The sequence below is a fragment of the Pleurodeles waltl genome, chromosome 12 (genome assembly GCF_031143425.1).
Source record: "Pleurodeles waltl isolate 20211129_DDA chromosome 12, aPleWal1.hap1.20221129, whole genome shotgun sequence".
NCBI lineage: Eukaryota > Metazoa > Chordata > Amphibia > Caudata > Salamandridae > Pleurodeles > Pleurodeles waltl.
In genome coordinates this window covers 269,001,883-269,024,212 of record NC_090451.1, presented here as the reverse complement: position 1 = coordinate 269,024,212, position 22,330 = coordinate 269,001,883, and the positions used below count along the sequence as shown (strand labels likewise).

Below are 22,330 nucleotides of genomic sequence, written 5' to 3'. Positions count from 1 at the left end.
CAATACCTGATTCAATTACTTGTTATGTCTTATCTGCTTCAAATACACTTCTCTTCCTTGAGTTACTGTTGTCTTGTTATTTTGCGTCCATGATCTCCCCTGAATACATTTGTCGTTAACTCAATTCTTGTTGGGGTAAATTCAAGTCAATCCAATTTTTGCCATTTTATTTTCTTATCCATTTGGGATTTCTTTGTAAATCCTGTTCAGTGGTCAATTTGTTTTTCTTTTCCTTGCAGAAATAACTTTATATATCATTTCCTCTGTGCTTGAACACCTATATTTTAACATTTTCTGCCTATGAACAACTAACCTTATTTTAGAAGCAATTTTATGTAATCCTCTTTTGGATATGACCTTATGACTAATCTTCATAGTGTTTCATGGAATAACAAAAGCCCACATAATCCAATGAAAAGGCAGAGAGTTCTTACTCATTTGTCCACGTTAAATGCCACATCTCTTTTTTTCTCAAAAACTCTATCAGAGTGAAAATGATATTACCTTTCAGTAAAAGATTGCACTTGTTACATGTATTTTTTGCTTTCAAAAATAAGAATTTTAAAGCTATTCTTATTGACAAAGCATTAGCAAGGGATATTATCAAGCAGGGAAATAATGATGCAGGAAGATGGATGTTACTTAATAAAAATATTAATGAGATTTTATATTCAATTCTAAATGTCTATTGTTTTACCAGAATTAATATATAATTCTGGGAAACCCTATCTCTCAATATGTTATCTTGGACAAATGCAAATCTTATAATAGGATGAGATTGTACTCAAATATTTAACCCTATACTTGACAAAGTATCTAGTGTAAAATATATTCCCAAAACAATGTATGAAGTTTTCAACAGAAATATCTATTCTAGATGATTATTTGATGCATGGTGAATATCTAAATCTGATTTAATGGAATATTCCTTTTATTCATCTGTTCATACTACAATCTGGATTTAGAACAGATTATAGGTTCTTTAACAAAACTCTTACACAGTCTTTGACTAATACTACAATTGGTGCTATATTGATTTAATGCTCCTGTTATTGTAGATTTATATCTTGAATCCCCCCAAAATACTCTCTTGTATACCATTTTGCATGCTTTGTCACAGAATTCTTTGATATTAATCCTATGTAAAGTTTCAAATTTAATTTGGTTCAGACTCATTCAAGACAACAGCAAATGATCAAATTATGAACCATGTAGCTAAAAAAAAGCCCTTTTGGGATTCTTGTTATTAATGCAACTCATTAAAAAGTCAGAAAATTAATATCATTCTTCCTATTACAAGAACAATGTTAACATGTCTTAAAACAGCTAAAAGAAAATTGAATTAAAAAAATCTATTGAAACTCATTGCAATAACCTTTTGAAAAGGAATGCTAGAATAGAGGTACACTAATAGAGCCCATAAATTGATAACCAATAATGTAAATGTTAAATAACAAAGGTGCACTACTGAAGTAATTAGTGACATTAACAGAATAAACATCATAACAACTCTGAAATTTTTGAATGTTTTGTCTAATGCTGCACTAGATTATATACTCCTGGACATAGCTCACATGCTGTTGATATGGATGACTTATTCAATTATATACTGATAAGCCACAGATAGCGGATACACTTGTCTTTGCTTGAGAAAGATATTGTAAACAGAGAAATATGTGATGCCATCACTAAAGTTCACAAAAGAAAATGTGCCAGGCCCAGATGGTTTTGGTGCTGATTTTTTTCCAAATATTCTAGAATATCTTGCATCAAAGCTGATGATGCATTTTCTTTCAAATGGAGGTGCAGGTAGCTCCTTTTCAGAAGTGATGTTCTGTCTACTACCAAAAAGATGTTTTTGCATGTAAGATTTATAGACCAATTTCACTTATTAATACAGACTGTAAAATGTTTATAAGATTTTGGTTCCCTGTTTTAATTACTATATATCTTAGCTAATAGGCATAGATCAATCTAGATTTGTTAAAGGTTGTAATATCACAGATAACTCTCTGACTTTTCTAAATGTTATTCACAATGTTACAAGGAACTTAGCCCCTTTGCCAGCTGTAACCCTTCATGCTGAGAAGGCCCTTTATTGTGAAATGGGGACAAATTTTGAAGGCCTATAGACTCTATGGGTTTCCTGCAACTTACTTGTTTTCTTTAGGATGCTCCAAAAACCTATTGTTTGTCAATGGTACACAGGCACATTATTTTCCCTTTAAAAGAGGTGCCAGACAGGATTGTCCCTCATCTTCTTTACTATTTATATTATCACTATATCCATTTTTGGAGATTTATAGATCTTGTACGTATACTAGTTACAAATATAAAACTGCAGAGATTAAATTTATAGCATATGCAGACAGTATATTAATATGTATGTCTGATGGAAAAAAACTGCAGCTTTTTTTTTAGATATAATCGTATTCTTATTTTGCTATTTTTTAATATAAATTAAACACTGACAAATGTTGTGATGGTGCCGTATAAATATTGTTTCAAAGATATGTTTAGAGATTTTAAATCATTAGGTGTTCTTCCGTTAACACAATTAAATATGATTCTTGTTAAGTTGTATTTAATCTAATTGTATTTAATTGTAATTGTATGAATATAGTGCTTACTACCCCTGATGAGGCGTCAAAGTGCTTTTTAGTGAGAAGCATGCTACTCTGGAACCCAAAAATAATTTGTGGTGGCTTGGTATAGGGAAATATGAGTTACTTTGAGCAGTGGACATGCAAGTCTGTTGTTGGGCAGAATAGGATAAAGGAGGGTTAGAAGAGGGAAGAGCCTACTAATTGTTATTTGGGAGATCATAGTAATAAGATGGGGTTTGGGATGAGTACAAGGAGAGATGGAGGAGGGAACAGTCTGTAGAAAGGGACTAGGGGGAGATCATGGCAGTAAAATGAGGTTTTAAAGAACAAGATCAACACATGCGGGTCATTATGAGTTTGGCGACTGGAAAAGGCTGTCTGCCAAACTCCCGCGGTCAGGTTACATCCAGTGCAATCCTTTACCTGCAGGCTCCATTAAGAGTTTCCCACTGGATCAGTGGGCGGCAACAACGTTTCCATCCGCAGGCCCAGCAGGAAACAGCCTACAACATTGACACCAGCTCATAATAGAGCCGGCGGCTATGCTGTAGTGCATAGGGTGCACCAGCACCTGTCGTGATTTTCACTGTCTGCAAAGCAGACGGGAAATTCACAACAGGGCTAGCCGGGGGGGGCCCTTGCACTGCCCCTACCAAGTGCATGGGCATTGCAGGGGCCTCCCCGGGCACCTTGCACCCTGTCTCTGCCAGCCTTTACATGGCGAGGCTACTGCCATGTAATCGCCGGTAGAGAAGGGACTCGTAATCCCCACAGCAGCGCTGCCCTGGAGGATTAGGACCACCAGCACTGCCAGACCCTCCAGTGGAAGAGAACTGGAGGTGGTGGCGGTCCGACCGTGGTGCAACCGCCACAGTCGTAATGTGGCTGTTGGACCGCCACATGGGCGGCAGTCCAACTGCCACCGTGGCCCTAGACGACTTAGGATCGCCAGGGTCGTAATAAGGCCCATTGTCTGAAATATGGTCCTCTTTTTTTATTCTGGTGGGGAAGACTAGATAATGGCAGTGTTACCAAATATTTATTTTTATTGATCTATGCTTCCAGTCAACCTCTCAAGTTTTTTTAATCATTTGACAGCCTTTTATCTAAGTTTATATGAAACAAAAGACCTTCCAGTGTTTCCCTTTGTAAACATAGGAAATCAAAAGCTAATGGAGGAGAACATTTCCCTTCCTTATGAATTATCATTTTGCTTTCATTCTCAAACAAATCTGGACTTCACGTTCAGATAATGTCCTTCTAAGTAACACCCATTTGACATAAAACAGAGCCTTTGTCAGTTTCACCCTTTGCTTTTATTCAAATTCATGTCACAAAGGCCAAAATCTTTTTCCTCACCTTTGTCAAATCATTCTAGTTAAGTAGCTAAAATATTTCTTTTACATAATTACTCAGAACCTCGACTACTATTATTTCCCCATATGGTATAACTCTAACATCAAAATCACCAATAACTCTCTGCAGTGGCAGGTTTGAGTGGATAGATGCTTTAAAATGTTGTACAATTACTTTTTGACAACCAGTTCATGTCATTTGAAGAAATACAACCTAAATGTATTATTCCTAAATCTTTTAGAAACATCCTTTCATTATATATTTTGAGGAAGTTGTAACGTCAGAACAATCAAATACTTTTTCCATAGAAGTTAAAGCTTCTTACCTATATAAAAGACTTACCAACTCTGTTTGGCCAAAAACTAAAGTTGAGCTACTATGGGGAAAAATACCCGAAAAATAATTTCTCTAATGCTTTACGGATACAAATCTGGGCTAAAATTCACTCAACCTTTAGTTCTGCAAGCACCATCCAAACATTATACTTTTTCTTTTTTACAACAGACCATGTTTAACTCTTTGTTCCCTTTATAAGATGAAGGGCAATACGTGATTTCTTACACGTATTTTTGACTGTTTCAAAGGCTAACTGTTGTGGAAATAAATGTTCCATATTGCCATAGAAATATGCCCAATTGATTAACTATTTAGTAATTTGCACATTTTTCTCGGGGATGCTTCTGATATTTGATCGAATAAATTTACAGGAAAATTTGCAGACCTCTTTTTTGCCATTGCTTTGCAAGTGATTACTTCTGATTGGAAGAACACAAAAACATTTTTTTCATTAAATGTTGGAATATGATTTGTCACAACCATAGAATGGATACAACTAATTTACTATCTTTTCAATTAGCCATTAATAGAGGCTTGTTATGGATGCCTTAGACTTCATTTCTATCCAAACGTTTTACTAATGAAAATACACTAGCTGAATTTTTGAAACCTACTTAAATATATTGTATTCTTATGTTATATTTAATCCTTTACAAGTATTACAATTTTTATATTGGTTATTTTTACTTGTAATGTTCAATACTATTTGATATCTAGTTTAACAATATGTAGAGATTTTACAGTTTTCTTTTTTTCCATTAGTTTATCTCCTTTTCTGCTTGTTAAAATGTTGGAAAATGTGGATTGCTTTATTTAGCAATCTTTTTAAATAGAGAACACAGATATAGTCATTATTTCTTTGTAGGAATGACTTTTGTTGTTTAAATTATTGTTTTCCATCTGTAGGTAAAATATCTCTATCTGTACCTTAGTTTCATTTCTATTGGCAATATTGTTTAATTAATATTTTTAATAATAAAGCATTGTTAAACTTAAAAAAAGGTGGAGGGATTGAGTCCTATGTCCATTCCCAGTAAAACGTACCTTAGTATCATAGGCTTCAAATTATAGACCATTGCTGCATGGTCTACAACCTACTTTCCCCATGCACAGTCTCTTTAATTTGAAACAAACCAAAATCACACGGAATTCTAGTGCAAAGGAAACACCCCTTGAAACAAATGAATGCCCCTGGTGCGTACAGAATTGCAGCAAATGTATTTGAAAGGATTTCTCTGTAAAACCAAAGCAGGCTAATGCAAAAAGACATTTATGCCCATTTTACATGTGGTTTTACACTACTGCACTTTCAGTAATAAGGCGCATACTGAGCTACAGCTCATACCAGCCAGTGGTTGTTAATCTCCACGGAGACATACAGGGCATAATTACATAAACAACATGAGCATTAGGCAATTTTGCCCTGGTGTTTACTCAATTGTGCACCATTGTTTGCACCAACTGACAAGTGTAAAACTGCATTTAGTCTAGATGACCAGTTCAAAAAAGGAAATTACGAATGACTGGGCCAGTGTCAATGTCAATAAGAAATTCCATTAGCATCAGAGCTACATTGTATGGCCCTGGTGCAATAGAGGTTATCTGACCCAAAGTATATTACAGTTAGTGGCAGTTAATAATTTTGGCTTTTTTATTCCAAGAATACTGAGTGCTCCAGCACATAACAAACAATAATGGATGTTAACATCCACAGCTGCATCAAACGTGCTATATTTAGTACTAGATTATACTCAGTATTAATCCACCAAAATGTACACTGCAAGAGCATATCCAATATCCAGCATCAACCTCTTCGGAAACATACAGTGTGCTTCAGCTACTTACAAATAATGATTAATGATTTTTGTGTAGAATTAAATATTCTTTGCATTTCTTTACACGCAATACTTATTTAATTCATTGACCACTTTCAACAATGAGGAGTTCTTGAGATCTCTTTAGAAAGGTTTTCACTTTACTAATCTGTGACCCTTTGCGTCTTATTTCAATATTTTCATTATCCTGGAAGTTGATGGACTTACTAAGGCAGAGGCTGGGCATTTAGGACCCTTCTCCCTTTCTTTCCCCCTGCTTTTCTTTGTAGACTTCACATCAAATATTCAATAACTTAATCAGAAATTAGAAAGAAAGCCATCCCAGCATCTGTCTCGGGAATAGTATTTATGGTGATCTGAAGTTATTCAAGTGCTATTAAACATGAAAATCCATTTCACTCAGGCCCCACTCAAGGATATGACTATCGACAGATGTCAACATGAATTCAAACGAGCAGCCTAAAGGTGACAAACCATTTGCACAGATCATTCATCAAATATAACCCCCTTTCTCTTTATGCGCTTCTACTGAATAATGCTGAATTGTGCTTTCCTCTCACTCCCTCCAACCCCCACTTCCTGGTCTCCAGAGAGTTCAAATCAGTGAAGTATGACTAACCACAATGCTGCATCGATTGGGAAAAACACAACAGAAGAAAATTCAAATCAATTTGTTTTTATTGATTCTTAGTTAACAAAAACTACTTAGACATTCAAGAATAACATATAGAAAATTAATGTAACTCTGTGCAAACCAACAAAAAGCTAAAAAAAAAAAAAGTCTTCTACAATTTGATTTACAATTTGATTTAATTACATACACTACACAAACTAGAATTCAGCAATGCACCATTAGAATTACAATATATGTTCCTTCCATACATCTAAAACAGTAATGGAACAAAACATTTTTGTTATATTTTGCTCCATTAAGCACAGACACATACAATGTTATTCTTTGTCTGAGCTCTGTGCTCCAGGTGGTTTGCTCTATCGGGGAATGCAGAAGTCAGGCAGTTGGATCTGGACCTTTGGATGACCAGCTGTGCTTTTAAATTGCTGTGCTGCATTCAATAATCACTACTTATTTCTACTGTCAAAGAAGTTTCTACAATTATTTCAACTGTACACGGAGATTTATTTATGGTGAAAAGTTGAAGAGGCATCCTGTCATTTGTGGGGCAGCATCAGAGCGGATCACCGCTTCTTTTAACCACGCTTATGGGAAACCTCTTTACCCAAAATCCACCAAGTCAAAGATAATCTCAAAGGGATTCCTTATAAGAACACTTTTGAGGGCAAACAAGATTAGTACTATTCCTGTTGCTCGCACCTCGTAACGCATCTTCACGTGATTTTCTCTCGTGACGTGCTGGGCTAATGCGACTTCCTGGACACGCAACCTGCTAGACACACAACACGTTCCTTCCTGCTCACGCCCAGCTTTACTATTTAAAATTAGTCGAGCCTTTTGTATACTGCGAGTCATCACATGTGTATGTGTGACATCACGCATGCATGTGAAGTCATCACTCATGCGTGGTGGCCATTTTGGAAGAAATATATTGCAATTACCACTGCGCTGAGGAAAGTACTGTACATCGTTACAATAATTTTCAAGAGACTTATTTGAACATCTATTTTGTGCACCACTGGTAGCATGTTTGATCAGTATATAAAATATTTCTCATTTAACTTGAATATTTTGGCACTTTTGGCTGCTCACGGAAAGTTTTCTTTTGACATTGTGTTACGGAATTCTGTGGTCACACTACCAAACTCTGCCTTCTGAGTTTAATTACTATTAACAGTCTTTGTAGGATTTCCTTTGCTAATAGTGTGTTAACATGCAATTTGACCCTCTGGCCAAGTTTTTGCAAACTAAAAGGGGGGCCTCCTATTTCTTGGATTAGATGGAAGGAGGAGTTCATCACTTACATGAAGACTATTGATGGTAATCGTATGGGAGCAAAAAGAAAAAAAAAATATTTTTACACTGCCTAGGTTCTGAAGGGCAAGTTGTCTTCAGGACATTATCTCAAGCTACACCCATTGAGGGACAAGGAGACATTGATGTGTAGAGAGAGGCATTGTTAAGGATGGAACTAAGATCCAAGCCCACCACTAGCACTGCTCTTAATAGATTCAAGTTTTACAATAGAGCACAAAAGGGAGGAGAATTTTTGATGAGTTTCTGACAGCTTTGAGAGGTTTCTCCATGAATTGCAACTTTTTGGCCATGGCGGACAAAATTATCAGAGACCAGATTATAGTGCATGTAAGAAATTAAAAAAAAAAGGGGCGACTATGGGTTATCGGTGACCCCAAATTACAGGACACTATAACTACTGCTAAGGTATTAGAACAGTCTGAAAAATGGATGTCAACTGTAAAAGAGATAAGTATACATGTAGTTAATGCAGAAGAAGTGTGTGTGGTTAAGCTATCGGATGAACATCGCACGGATAACTCAAGAACTCATAGTTTTGGTACCAATAGTAGTTCAGAGAAAAATGAAAGGAGAGGCATTTGTTACAGATGTGGTTGCACTGCACTTATAGCTTCTTATGTTTGGTGTCCTGCGTCAACAAGGAATGTAAGAAGTGTGGCCAGGTGGGACATTTTGCACGTGTGTGCAGGGAAATCAAAAGAACAGTAATAAAGTGCAAGGTAAAGTGCCATTCATGTCAGAAATGATTGATGTCAAGCCGACATGTGAATGTGAAAAGGTAAATTTTAGCAACTGTTGTACTGTTTTGTCTATTCAAGAGAGTGGAAGGATGTCACCTGAACAGGATGTAAAGAGGTATCTCTAATGTCTGGTTTGGGTATTAGGTGTAAGTTTGGAACTTATGATAGATTCAGGATCCCCTTGGAGTATAATTACAGGGCAATATTTCAAAGAAATATTTGATGGAATTTTAGACATGGGGAATTTGCAACTATCTGACATAATTGCTGAAGGTTTTGATAGTTCCTACGTAGCCATAGATAGATTTGTGGAGATCAGATTAGAATTTCAAGGAAGAAGCATCAACATTGTTATATGTGACTGTCAGGGGAGTCAATGTGTTAGGTTGGAGAGACCAGTGGAAATTAGGGATAATATGAAATCCCCGTAGTAGAGAGATTGTTTTGTTTTATGATGAATGGAATGAAGAGCAAGTGCTATCCATCAAACAGTGTGACGGAGAAAAAATGATTAAAGAGCATTATCCAGATGTACTTTCAGAGGGAGTAGGAAAACTAAGGGACTTTGTGCATAAGATTAGATTAAAGAAGGTTGCTGTTCTTGTGAAGCAAAAATTGAGGGAAGTGCCTATCAACATCAGAGAAGAATTGATCAGTACGTTGGACAAATCGGTTAAAGATGGTTAGTTGAGGAAACTGAATCTGGTGAGTGGGTTTCTGCCATTGTTTTAGTCCCTAAGGCTGACCACAAGTTGAGATTGTGTTGATCTAAGGGCACTTAATTCTAACATTCTGATTGATTTTCACCTGCTGCCTAATATCAACAAAATAGTCTTGACGTTAGAAGGAGCAAAAATGTTTTCCACTCTTGATATAAGATTTGCATGCCACCAAATTGAATTGTCTGGGGAATCCAAAGAATTGACTGCATACATCACACCGCAAGGATTATACCAATTCAACAGCATGCTTTTTGGATTAGCCTCTGCAGCTTCGGTATTTCAAAGAGCAATGTTTCATAAATTTAAAGATGTTGATAAATTTGTAAGGTGCTTCCAAGACGATATCTTAATTTACTCCAGCAATGAAGAAGAACACTTGCGGCATGATGGAAGTGATAGATTAAAAATGCAGGGGCTGCCTCCTAAAGGACATAAGCGCAAAATGTTTAGGAGCTCCGTTGATTATCAGGGTCACACTATATCAGGTGATGGGGTGGTTACAAAGAAATCTAATGCAGAAGCCATCCTTAATGTTCCTTCCCCTGTCAACAAAGAACAACTTCTTTCTTTTGTGGGTATGTGTGAGTACTACAGTAAATTTGTAGAATACTTTGCCACCAAAATGAAACCTTTAAGAGAACTGTTATGACAAAATGTTAAATATGAATGGACAGAAAGGCAACAAGTAACATTTAAAGGCGTGAAGATAGAGATAATAGAAGCCCCCACTTTGAAGCCATTCTGTGTAAAGAAGGAATGCATTATCACAGTTGATGCTAGCATGTAAGGAATAGGTGGTGTGTTATCTGAAGAGAGTGGCAGGGGTGAATGGAATGTTGCGTTTGAATCGTGCACATTAAATGAGACAGAAAGGACATATGCTGTTATTGAGAAAGAATTGGTTGCATGTGTGTGGGCCATAGAGCACTTCAGGAATTACATATTGGGTAGCAAATTTGTACTCCGAACAGATCATAAGCAGTTAGTCAATATTCTTTCCACTACATGTGTGTGGAATTCTACAGCGTGTATTGCTAGGCTTACGTCAATGTTGCAGGAGTATATGTTCAAGACAGAATTTGTCTCAGGAAAAAGAAATGGGACAACTCAATCAATCATTGTTTGTTAAGCACAACTACTCACCTGTGAGGGTCTCAAGGCGCTGAGAAGGGGGCGTGGAGGGTCCATCAGTGCGGTAGTTCTTAAAAATAGGCATGTCTACAAATAGCCATGTCTTCAGCTCTTTCTTGAAGTTGAGGACAGGTGTAGTCTGTCTGAGGTGGGGCGGTAGGGTGTTCCAGGCTGTGGTGGCGAAGTAAGAGAATGAGCGTTCCCGTTCTTGTTTTTCTGATGTGGGGTACTTCGGCAAGAGCGCACTGGGCTGAGCATAGGGTCTTATGGGGTACGTGGGAATTAAGTTGCCTGTTAGGTAGGCTGGTCCGGTGTCGTGGAGGGCTTTGTGTGCATGGGTGAGGATCTTGAAGGTGATTCTTTTCTCTATGGATAGCCAGTGTAGGGTGAGCAGGTGCTGGGAGATGTAACAGTGTTGAGGTAGGTCGATGATCAGTCTGGCGGCAGCGTTCTAGATGTTCTGTAGTTTGCGGGTGAGTTTCTTGTTGATCCCGGCGTAGAGCGCGTTTCCGTAGTCCAGTCTGCTGGTAACAAGGACTTGTGTGATGGTCTTTCTGTATTCGAGCGGGATCCATTTGAATGTCTTGTGTAGGAGGCGGAGGGTGCGGAAGCAGGTGCATGCGACTGAGTTGATTTGGAGGTCCATGTTTAGTTTGAAGTCCAGGATGATTCTGAGGTTGCAGGCTTGGTTTGTGGGGGTGGGCAGGCTTCCGAGGGTAGGGGTTGGGGGGGCCACCATGAGTCGTTCCACACCTCGGGTTGAGGGCCCATGATGAGTACCTCAGTTTTGTCTGCGTTGAGTTGAAGGCAGAAGCTTTTCATCCAGTTGGGAACTGCTCCCATGCCTTTGCAGAAGCTGTGTCTGGCTGTGTTGGGTTCGTTGGATAGGGAGAGGATGAGTTGGGTGTTGTCAGCGTAGGAGATGATGTTGAGTCCGTAGTTTCTGACAATGGTTGCTAGCGGGGCCATGTAGATGTTAAACAGCGTGGGGCTGAGGGAGGATCCCTGGGGAACTCTGCAGGTGGTAAGTGTGGGGTCCGAGAGGAAGGGGAGAAGTCTTACTTGTTGAGTTCTTCCAGAGAGGAAAGATCGGATCCAGTCGAGGGCCTTGTCTCTGATGCCAGCCTCGAGAAGTCTGCATATCAGGGTGTGGTGGGAGACTGTGTCGAAGGCCGCCGAGAGGTCGAGCATGATGAGGGCCACAGTCTCTCCCTTGTCAAGCAGGGAGCGGATGTCATCTGTTGCGGCTAGGAGGGCTGTTTCGGTGCTGTGTTTTTTTCTGAAGCCGGATTGGGAGGTGTCGAGGATGTGGTCTTCAATGAAAGTGGTGAATTGGCTGTTGATGGCTTTCTTTACGACGTTCGTGGGAAAAGGGAGCAGGGAGATGGGCCTGTAGTTCTTGAGGTCAGTGGGGTTCGCCGAGGGTTTCTTGAGGAGATGGTTGATCTCAGCATGTTTCCAGTCGTCTGGGAAGGAGGCGCCTTCTAGGGAGCAGTTGATCGTGAGGCGGAGCTTGGGGGCGATGGTTTCAGCGGCTCTGCTGAAGATGTGGTGGGGGCGTGGGTCTGTGGAGGCCCCGGAGTGTACAGTTCTCATTGTCTTCAGTGTATCTTTGGTTCCAGTTGGTGATCGTTGGTTTTTCGGTGTCGGGTTCAGGTGGAGGGTGTTCTGCACATAGGTTGTCCTCACTGAAGTTGTCGTAGATGGTCTTGATTTTGTGGTGGAAGTATGTTTTGAGTTTGTTGCAGAGATCTTGTGAGGGTGGGATGTCCGTTGCTTCGCTGTTGGGTTGGGCGAACTCCTTGATGATGCTAAAGAGTTCCTTGCTGTTGTGTGCGTGTGAGGAGATTCTTTCTTGTATTGCTTTCTTTCTGGCGCTTTTGATGAGATGGTGGTGTGCGGTGGTGGTGGCTCTGAAGTTGGTTTGGACTTCTGTAGATTTGGTGTTTCTCCAGATTTTCTCAAGGAATCAACATGTGCGACTGGATTCTCAGAGTTCTGCAGTGACCCAGCTGGCTTTCTTGGCGTGGGTGCTGTTCTTTTTGAGGGGAACTATGGTGTTGGCGCAGTCGGCGATCCATTTGTAAAAGGTGGGGGCTGCTATGTTCGGGCCGTTGTGTGTGATGGGGGGGGCGGAGTTGGCGAGGGTGGCGGTGAGCTGGTCGTCGGTGATTCTTCCACAGCTTCTACGAGATGGTTGGTGTTGGGGTCTGAGGATGGTGGATGTGTTGAAGGTGAAATGGTTGTAGCGATGGTCTGTCCATGGAAGTTCGGAGGTGTGGCTGAAGGTGACAGAGGTTCCTGGTGTGAAGATGGGGTCGAGGGTGGGTCCTGCTGAATGCATTGGTTCCATCACAATCTGGCCTGGGTGGACGGTAGATGAGGGTTCCCCTGAGGGTGGATATTGGACTTGTCTGAAGTTTGAAGTGAAGGTGGTCCATCAGGCTTATGGGGTCTTCGGATTGTGTACTCAGTCGGATGTTAGACTTGAGGATGGTGGCAATTCCCCCCCCCCTCCCCGCGGTGGCTGGGGCAGTCTTTCTGTGTGATCTTCTATCCTTGGGCCTTAGGGAATGGCTATGGCAATGTCTGGGCCAGAGGTGGTGTTGGTCCAGGTTTCAGTGAGGGGTGCTGTCAAGGAGGTCCCTGATTTTGGTAGCGTGTTTGTGGAGGGAGCGGACGTTGAAGAGGATGCATTTCAGGATCTTCAGTGTGGGTATGTTGTTGCGGGTGGGTTGTGCCGTGTTGAAGGTCTTGGTGGTGGTGTAGGATTGGCGGCAGCGGAGGCAGCTGAAGGGTCCATGGGTGTTGGCCAGTGATGAGGGCTTGAGGTTGTTGTTGCATCCTGGGTTGAGTGCGTGGAGTGCTGCTGGCGTGTAGAGGTGGCAGGGGGGTTGTCCAGGTGTCCTGGTGCTAATCAGGCACGGGCGCAGATGTGCTTGCCTCAGGGGCACCCGCTGCGTGTGACTGCCATTAAGTAGGGAGAGGGGGGAGAAGAGGACAGCCGGGAGCCAGGAACGGGAAAAACAATGCGAAAAGGGGGATGGGGCCTCAGGGGCAGCAGCGGAGGCAGAGAGAGGGAAGAGTGAAAATTGGAAGAAAGCTTGAAAGAGAAATGAGAGAGAATGCGAGAAAAATAGGAAAATTAGAGTAAAAAGCACAGAAAAAGAGGAATAAGATAGAAAAAAGCACAGGAAGCGCAAGGGCACAATACAGCAAGCAGAAAAGCACAAAAGGGAGAAGAAACAGAAAAAGAGGCCGAGGGACGGTGGGCAGCCTAGCAGAAGAGCAAAGCTCTCCCACTAGACACCAGCGATGAGGTGCAGGCAGGAGCCTGTGGGTTAAAGAGGGCCTCGAACTTCTGCCCAGGGTCAGAGTTCAACAGACACGGGCTGCACTTACTGAAGGAGCTACACCGAGGCAGAACAGTTCACTGACCAGGTTAGTGGGGTTTCTCTTCCTACCGCGCAGTGGCTGCCATTAAGTAGGGAGGGGGGAGGAGAGGACACCTGGGAGGCAGGAGTGAGAAAAATGGTGCAAAGAGGGGGGCGGGGCTGGAGGGCGGCAGGGAGAGGGAAGAGTAATAGTTGGGAAAAGCGTGAAAGAAAGAAATGAGGGAGAATGCGAGAAAAACAGGAAAATGAGAGCAAAAAGTACAGAAAAAGAGGAATAAGATAGAAAAAAGCACAGAAAGCGCAAGGGCACATTACAGCAAGCAGAAAAGCACAAAAGGGAGAAGACAGAAAAGGAGGCCGAGGGCCAGTGGGCAGCCTAGCAGAAGAGCAAAGCTCTCCCACTGGACACCAGGGATGAGGCGAATGCAGGAGTCTGCGGGTGGAGGAAGGCCTCGAACTTCTGACCGGGGTCAGAGTTTAACAGACATGGGCTTCACTTACTGGAGGAGCTACAAGGAGGCAGAGCAGTTCACTGACAGCTGATTTCTTGTGAGATTGCCATGCCAAGATGTTGTAGGAGAGAATGATTGCAGTGAGTGTGAAATAATTGCCATCATAGAGGATATGGTAAATAAGGAATTTAAGAAGATTTCAGAGGACAATTGGAAGAAGTTGGAAATAGATGATGTGTGGCAGGCTACCAGGAAGTGTATATTGGAGGGATGGCCCAGACATAGAGAAGTAAAATCTGAGTGGTTACCCATGTACAAAGTGGCACATAATTTAGAGTTGGAAAGGGATTTACTGTTTACGGGAGGAAAATGTGTTCCTCCTGAAGGAGCACAAGAGGTAATTCTCAAGCTGCCCCACAGGGAATATCCTGGCATGTCTGCTATGAAAAGGTTGGTAACGAATTGCTTTTAGTCACCAGGTTTAGACAGGATTATACAGAAGACTGTCGGAGAGTGTGAAGTTTGTGCATGGAGTGAGAAGATGTTAAATGTCAATACTGCACCCTTGAAGAACGTAGAGTGGCTAAAGTTTCCTCGGAGTTGCATTTTACATTTGTGGACCATTTAGTTTTTTGCCTATGGATTGTCGCTCTGCATTAGTCATGATAGATTATCATTCCAAGTGGCTAAAAGTGAAATTAGTGTCATAGCTTAGCACCAATATTGTCATTGAATTTATCAAAGAAGTGTTCATCAAGGAAGGATGCCCTTCGGTATTGTTGACAGACAATGATGTCCAATTGACTTTTATCGAGATGGAGTAATTTCTTAAGCATTGTGGTATTAAACATGTTACTACTGCATTGTATGAACCACATGAGAATGCTCAAGTGGAAAAGTTTAACCGGGTATTAAAAGTATATTTTGGGAGCACATAAACAAGGAGGGACTGGAAGAATGTGTTGAGGCAAAAGGTATAGATGTATTGTCTAACTCCAAACACTGTCACAGAAGTGAGTCCATTCAAGTTGCTCAAAGGTAGGAATCCTACATCCAGTTTATGTCTATGGTGGTTCAAGGCAAAGTGACAAAGAGATTATGTGATGTATGATTTGGAAGAAATATCAAAGAGAGTGAAAGGAAAACAGAATAAATCCAAAAGGTGGTATGATGCCAAGTGGAAAGTGAAAACTCCTAACATCAAAGTTGAAGATTGGGTAAGAATTCTAAAACATGGTCTTATTTACAAACGTTTCTCCAAATTCAGCAAAGTCATGAAAGTACACAAAATATTCACAAATTACTTTGTGACTCAGGATGGCATGGTCTGAAATGTGAAATGAGTAGCCAAATGTTCGGAAACAAGTTGCAGGTCCTATGAGAGGAATGATAAGAAAAACATGGAACAAAGTGAGGGTGGTAATGAAGGGGGGTTAATGATAATGGGTAGTAATTCCCACTCTGAAGACCTGTAGAGTGAGAATCATAGAGTAGATGATAGTGTGGGAACAAGTGATGAAAGTGTTGGAAGGGAATTAGTGGTGTCAAGAGTAAACGAGCATTTTCAATGCAACGGGTCTCGCATTTGTTCAAGTTAGAGCTATTAGGATTGTAAAGCAAAGGAAAAACGCAGCGCGATCGCGCTATGGAAAATGCAGCGCGATCGCGCTGCATGGAAAATAAACAGATAAAGTAGTCCGGACTCCAGGCTGAAAACATTGAGCCTCATATGTTTTTAGTCCTTTACCGGTGCTGTGTAGGTGGGCTGAACATCGGAAAAGGCATGACTTATGCATGCCTTTCACAAATGAAAGCAAGTAGATTTTAAAAGGCAAGCCCACAAACCAATGTAAGTGACTTTCGTGGCATCTACGTGGTTTCAAGCCCAAAGAGAGATTACAGAATGGACGGAGCACTTTGTGTTCGCCCATAAAAAGGGAGAGCAGACTCAGACCACTGCCAAAAAGGTTTCCTGAATTTGTTAAATAGGTTTATTTGGCTTAAGTTATCTGTAATATCAGAATTTTTGCATTTTGCCTTATCTATGTTTTGTTATTGGAGGGGAAGAACTGTTATATTTTGTTCCACTAAGCACAGACACATGCAATGTTATTGTTTGTCTGAGTTATGTGGTCCAGGTGGTTTGTTCCATCTTGGAATGCAGAAGTCAGGCAGTTGGACCTGGACCTTGGGATGACCAGCTGTTTTTTTATGTTGCTGTGCTGCATTCAATAAACCACTACTTATTTTTACTATCAAAACAGTTAATACAAGTATTTTAACTGTATACAAAGATTCAATAATTTGCAATCTCAATTTGCTATATAATTCACCTTTTTGTATAAAATATTGTATACTGTTGTGTACACCTATCCCTTTATGTCTTCATGACATTTGCTCTGGTAAAATACAATCATTGTCAATAGTGGTAGGAGGTATGGCAAAAGGGCTTCATCACCTATTCCTGGAGTAAGTTAAGAGTGGGCAGAACAATAAACCTTAACACAACATAGTGATAGGGCATTAGCTCCAGAATGAGAATGAAGAATGACAATTAATTATATTTTACACTGTAGTGGGCAACAAATTGAAGATATGTACATGTTTAATGGGTTATTATTTGACCATTTTCATGAAGTCTCTACTTGCCACAACTTAAGTCCATTCCATATTTTGATCAAAACCTGCTTATTTCAGTCTTCTTTTGGATGAAATATCAAGTGCTAATCACCAAACAAGCGCCTCCAACACTGGAATTGCATATTGTGTTGTTATGGTAGTATATAGGGCTGCGAAACACTAATTAGGTCACTTGGTGCTATTTATTCCATATAACCAGAATATGCCACATGAATGTGTAAATGGGCTTCAACATGTGCAGGAAAATCTAAATCTACTGTTTAAATCACCATGTTTTGAGAACCCTGTGGCATTCAAAATAATCTTGATCTGAATACCAGGCAAAGTTCTCCTTCATTACCTGAATGTCTGGACATTTGAAATCTTTGCCCTCAAACCAAGCTCAATGAAATGGAGGAAACCCAATAGTCCACTTTCTGAGGATCTCAGGCCCAGAGATGAATATTAGTTAGCTAATTTGATTCGTAAGAATGAGGGTCTGTCGTTAATGAAACAGCTATGTATTTTGGAGAGGTTACACTAGAATATGTTTCTACATTAGCAACCAGTGGAGAGAACATGCAAAACATGACCACATGCCCTGATTTTAAGGAAAGTCCTAAGAGCCATGGCCTGTCTTTTCTGAAGACTTGAAATGTCTGGTTTTTGGAAACCCAGGTAAACAGCACTTCAATGGTCCATATCCATGGCAAGATTTGATAGGCAGAGGAGAAGGTGGAACTCCAAAGTAGATTCTCTTTGAAGGAAAATACAAACATTAAGAATAGTCCTGAACCACAGGGCCAGGCAAAGATCAGAATTCACTGTGATGCCCAAATTCTACACTAATGTGACTGACAAAGGACACTGTCTGATGTAGGATAACTGAATTAGCTGGGGACAGGAGTATCTATGACTTGACTAGTTTCATTTTTTTTGTTAGATCTAGTTGTTTCTCACAATCCTGAACTGTTTTAAGGTGTTTGTGAAATCGTTGGAAACCTGAATTTCAGTAGGCATCAGAAGGAAGACAATAAGAAATTAACAATTTAAAAGCGATAAATTAAATCTGGAGCCTTCTTCAAAAAAGTCTGTAGCATCTTGAAATTCAAAAGAAATATACTTCAAACCAGTTATCAGGGCTTATTCATCATTGTTACTTATATACAGTGCTTGAAATGGAAAAATTAAAGTGCAGGTACTCCGTGCCAGAGTACCTGCTTGTGTCTGAGAAGTGCCGGTACTCTCCAATTAAAAGTAATACGTTAAAGCACTGATGACCCTTTGCCCAAGTGCAACAATTCCAATCAAGTGTTAGGCTATGGTCGAGCAAGCACATAGAGCTGTGTAAAAGTTTTGAACCCAAAGAAATCTATATAACAAGTGTAAAGACAGCACTTTCAGTAAAAGTATGTCAATAAATCGTCTGTACTTAATAAAAATCTACAAACCAGAAATTAGCCAAATCTCTTAGTTTCTGTTGTTAAAGAAGAAAAAAATATAAATATAAAACTACTCACCATTTTTGTCAGCTCTTCTGAAAATCTATAATTAAAAATAGAGATAATTAATAACTGTCATTTCACACCAAGCAATGCTTCTACCTTTATTATTACATGCTTCTTTAGACAACATTTTATATTTTTAATTGTAATATTTCGTTCTTGTGAAGTATGGCTAAAAATTATGAATGAACGAAAGAACGAAATTGCCATTTTGTTTTTACAAAAAGTATGCACACTTTGTGAAATCCATGTCGTCTGTCGTCAGAACGAAAACTGTATCTGAGGGCATACCTCAAGTACTAAAGTCAATTGCAGTACTGCAGAAGACAAGCTCAAGCTGAAAATGTCTTGCAGTCTTGACAGAAATCAGTTCTACAGCTCCTCCAACAGACATTTACTCAAGCCAACCTCCCGTGGGTGAAAAATATGTGAAAATGTGCAACATGAAATGGGGGGAACAGTTTTGAAGTATTCAACTAGCACTTAAAAAAATAGTTATGCAAGATTCAGGACGCATAATACAAAATTGTGTCTGGGCCTGACTGAACGTTATGATTCTCACTATGAAAATGCTTAATGAACACACATGCTTACACATACACACACAATCGCACATACACTTTCTCTCTCACATAAGCACACATATGCACTCAACATACATTTAAGCACATTTTTTAATCTCTGCTGCCTGGGAGGGTCATAATCCGGCTAATTGGATTCCATTCCTTTATTACACTAACAGTGAATAATATATTCGCCATTAGTGTAGAAAAACATCGACAAAAAACAAGGGGATTGGGGCCTTATCTGATGTCTTTAAAGACCAGCTGCCACTGTGACCTTGCACTGATTCGGTACCTCTTAAGCTAGGGGCAAGCCAGGAGTTGCAGCTGAGACCCCTGGTGACCTCTAAATGACGTCCATGCAGATTCCGAACAGGATGTAAAATTACCAGTTCTCACACTGCTCTGGTAGTGATACCTGTGCGCCTGATCCAGAAGGACTAAGAGGCTACTTCAGTCTTGTAATTCAAGTCCTCAAATATGGCAATAGACAGACAGCGAATCCTTGATAATATTAATTATGGATGTATATGAAGTATTACTACCTCAGCTATCGCTTCATCAGCATGCCACATAGACACTACTACCTTGGCATATCCAACATAAACCTCATGGACTTTTGATGAAGCAGTACCACTACATTGTCTAAACAACTACTACCCTCACCCTATTCCTAACTGTAGCCTTAACCCATCATAATTGAATAGATGTGGTGGTGTCTGTGTAATGCTAAGTTCCTGTGGTGTAGCCAATAAAGTCCTGGGCCATCTCTGCAGTGCAAGGGTTGTCCAGTTAGGTGATAAGGAGCTATTAAATATAACCTGCAAGGCTCACTAAAGTGAGTGTATGGCTTCAGTTGAGCTTCTACTGGTCAGGAAACCCAGGAGCTCATCTTCTTCTCTATATCTGGCCAACAAAAGAAGAGAAATTATATAGCTATGTCATGAACACCCGCCCACCAACTCAGAAGAGCCTTATTTTAACCTCATAAGATGCTGCAGCGATGCCACTTACATATGTTGCCAGTTCCCACTACTTTTAAAGTAAATTTATAAAACCATAATTGAGATGGTAAAAATATTTTTTTCCAGACTTGGATGAGATGAATGTCCCAAATCCATATGATGGCAGGAGAAGAACTGTTTGTACTGTTTTTTGTTAAGTGAAACATTCACCCAAGACTCAGCCTCTTGGTGCTGCATATCTACACACTACAGCAGCTCACCTAAATGTAATTACATTTACCATTCGATCCAGAGGAGCTCTAGAAGAAAAAAAAATGCATGGTTTCAATTCTTACAGAATTTATGGTGGCCAATTTCTTGATTGATCCCCTTGTACCCAAGAAATTGGGTTATTAGTTGTAAATTATATGACTCTCACACTATTAATATCTCTGCAATTATCTTTTTACTGGGAACCAAATATTCGATTATATAACTTCACTGTCCCAAGGTAGCAGAGCAGTCCAAGGCATACAGCTCAGGGAAGGTGGTGTAGGCTAGTAACCCCTACCCAATGGTACACAAAATCAACACTCAAATAATTGTCCAGTCAGTGATTTGTTTAAAAAAAGTAAAAGTACTTTTATGATACACATGGCTATTTACTATGCATTAAATTGCAAATATGCACTTCTGATGACACTTCATATGACGTTACCCCTAGTGAGTCATGCACCTTTTAATCACAGTACCCTCTACCTATACCAAATGCAACATCACAATATAAGGGAGTGCCATTATGAATAGGTAATCCTACTGGCTTTGTCAGAGTGACACCACATTAGTATAAGTAGCCACATGTTATAATGTACCCCTGCAATGCCATCAAAGTCAATGAGGAAAGTAACAATATGCAATGCATCTTATGACCCACCACTAAAATGAACTGTTAAAGCCTTGTATTGTCTATCAGCCATATTACCAATAAAGCATTCAATTGAATTACATGGTGCTCAGAGTCTTTCTTTTATTCTCATCAGGCCACAAATGCAGCCTTAGGACTGCCTACTCGAAGTCCCTGTCATCCTGTGCATATGTACAACAAGCATTTGAAATGTAATGGGTCTCGCGTTTGCTCGAGTTAAAGCTATTAGCATTGTAAACTGCTAACCGGACTTTTCTTGCCACATACACTGAAAACGAAAGTAAAACAGTTTCACATAAGCGAGCCGACGGCCACCATGAGCGCAAATCGGACACACAAAAGGAAACCGAAGTTCTCTTGCCGTGAAACGTACCGGCAAAAGTGCAACATTTCCATGTAACTGGCAAAAGTGTAAATATCCATGTAACAGGGCTGATGTCATGCAAAGCGCTAGACTACTGCCCAGTAAGATAGCGCTGCCTATGAAATAAAGAGAAAAAGTAGTCCAGAAGCCATACCGAAAACATGGAGCCTCATAAGTTTTCAGTAGTTGGCCGGTGCACTTGAGGCAGGCTAAACACTGGAAAAGGCATGACGTATGCATGCCTTTCACTAATTAAAAGGCATGGCTACGAACCAACCAAACTGACGGGCATGACATGAGGGTGGTTAAAAGCCCACAGAGAAATTACACAAGGGGAGGAGCGCTTTGCAATCGACCCTGAAAATAGAGGCTCAAGAAAAGCTTCAGAACAGCTTCTCCCGGTCATGTATCATGTGACCTGGGAGACCTAGAATGAGGGTGTTTCTGCACTTCTGACACCACCTCACACAATAAATAAATACATTGGTGGTGCCCCTGCCGTTCATGGGGGCACCTCAAGGAGCAAGTAGGCCAGTCAAGGAGCACCCCCAGAACATTGCGGAATTTTCCTTGCCTATAAGCAGTCAATATTTTATAAGCAGGCTTCTTTGCTCTGTTTCTCTCTTGTACTTCTCTTTAACTCTTTTTCTATTTTTTTCTCCCAATTTACTGCTGCCTCGGGCTGTGCTGTCCTTGGAACCGGGTGCCCCAGCCTGTTTGACGGAGCACCCAGTGTGAATCCAAGGTTGGGGAACACTCGGGGAGCCCACTACCACATGACCCTGCCACCTCCCACTGCAGCACAGCTAATGTGTGCTGCACGGAGCTAACACATTCTCTTCTCTGTTTTGCCGCATGACGAGCACACCTGCTGTTCTTGCCTCCT

General features: G+C 40.4%; 1 protein-coding gene across 1 annotated transcript in view; it reads right to left on the bottom strand.

The window, feature by feature from the left end:
* Positions 1-22,330, bottom strand: part of NECAB2 (N-terminal EF-hand calcium binding protein 2) — a 1,008,614-nt gene that overhangs the window by 903,127 nt on the left and 83,157 nt on the right. The window contains exon 2 of the mRNA XM_069215706.1: positions 18,664-18,688. Within this exon, the coding sequence (XP_069071807.1) occupies positions 18,664-18,688 (25 nt within the window). The remainder of the gene's footprint in view (positions 1-18,663; positions 18,689-22,330) is intronic.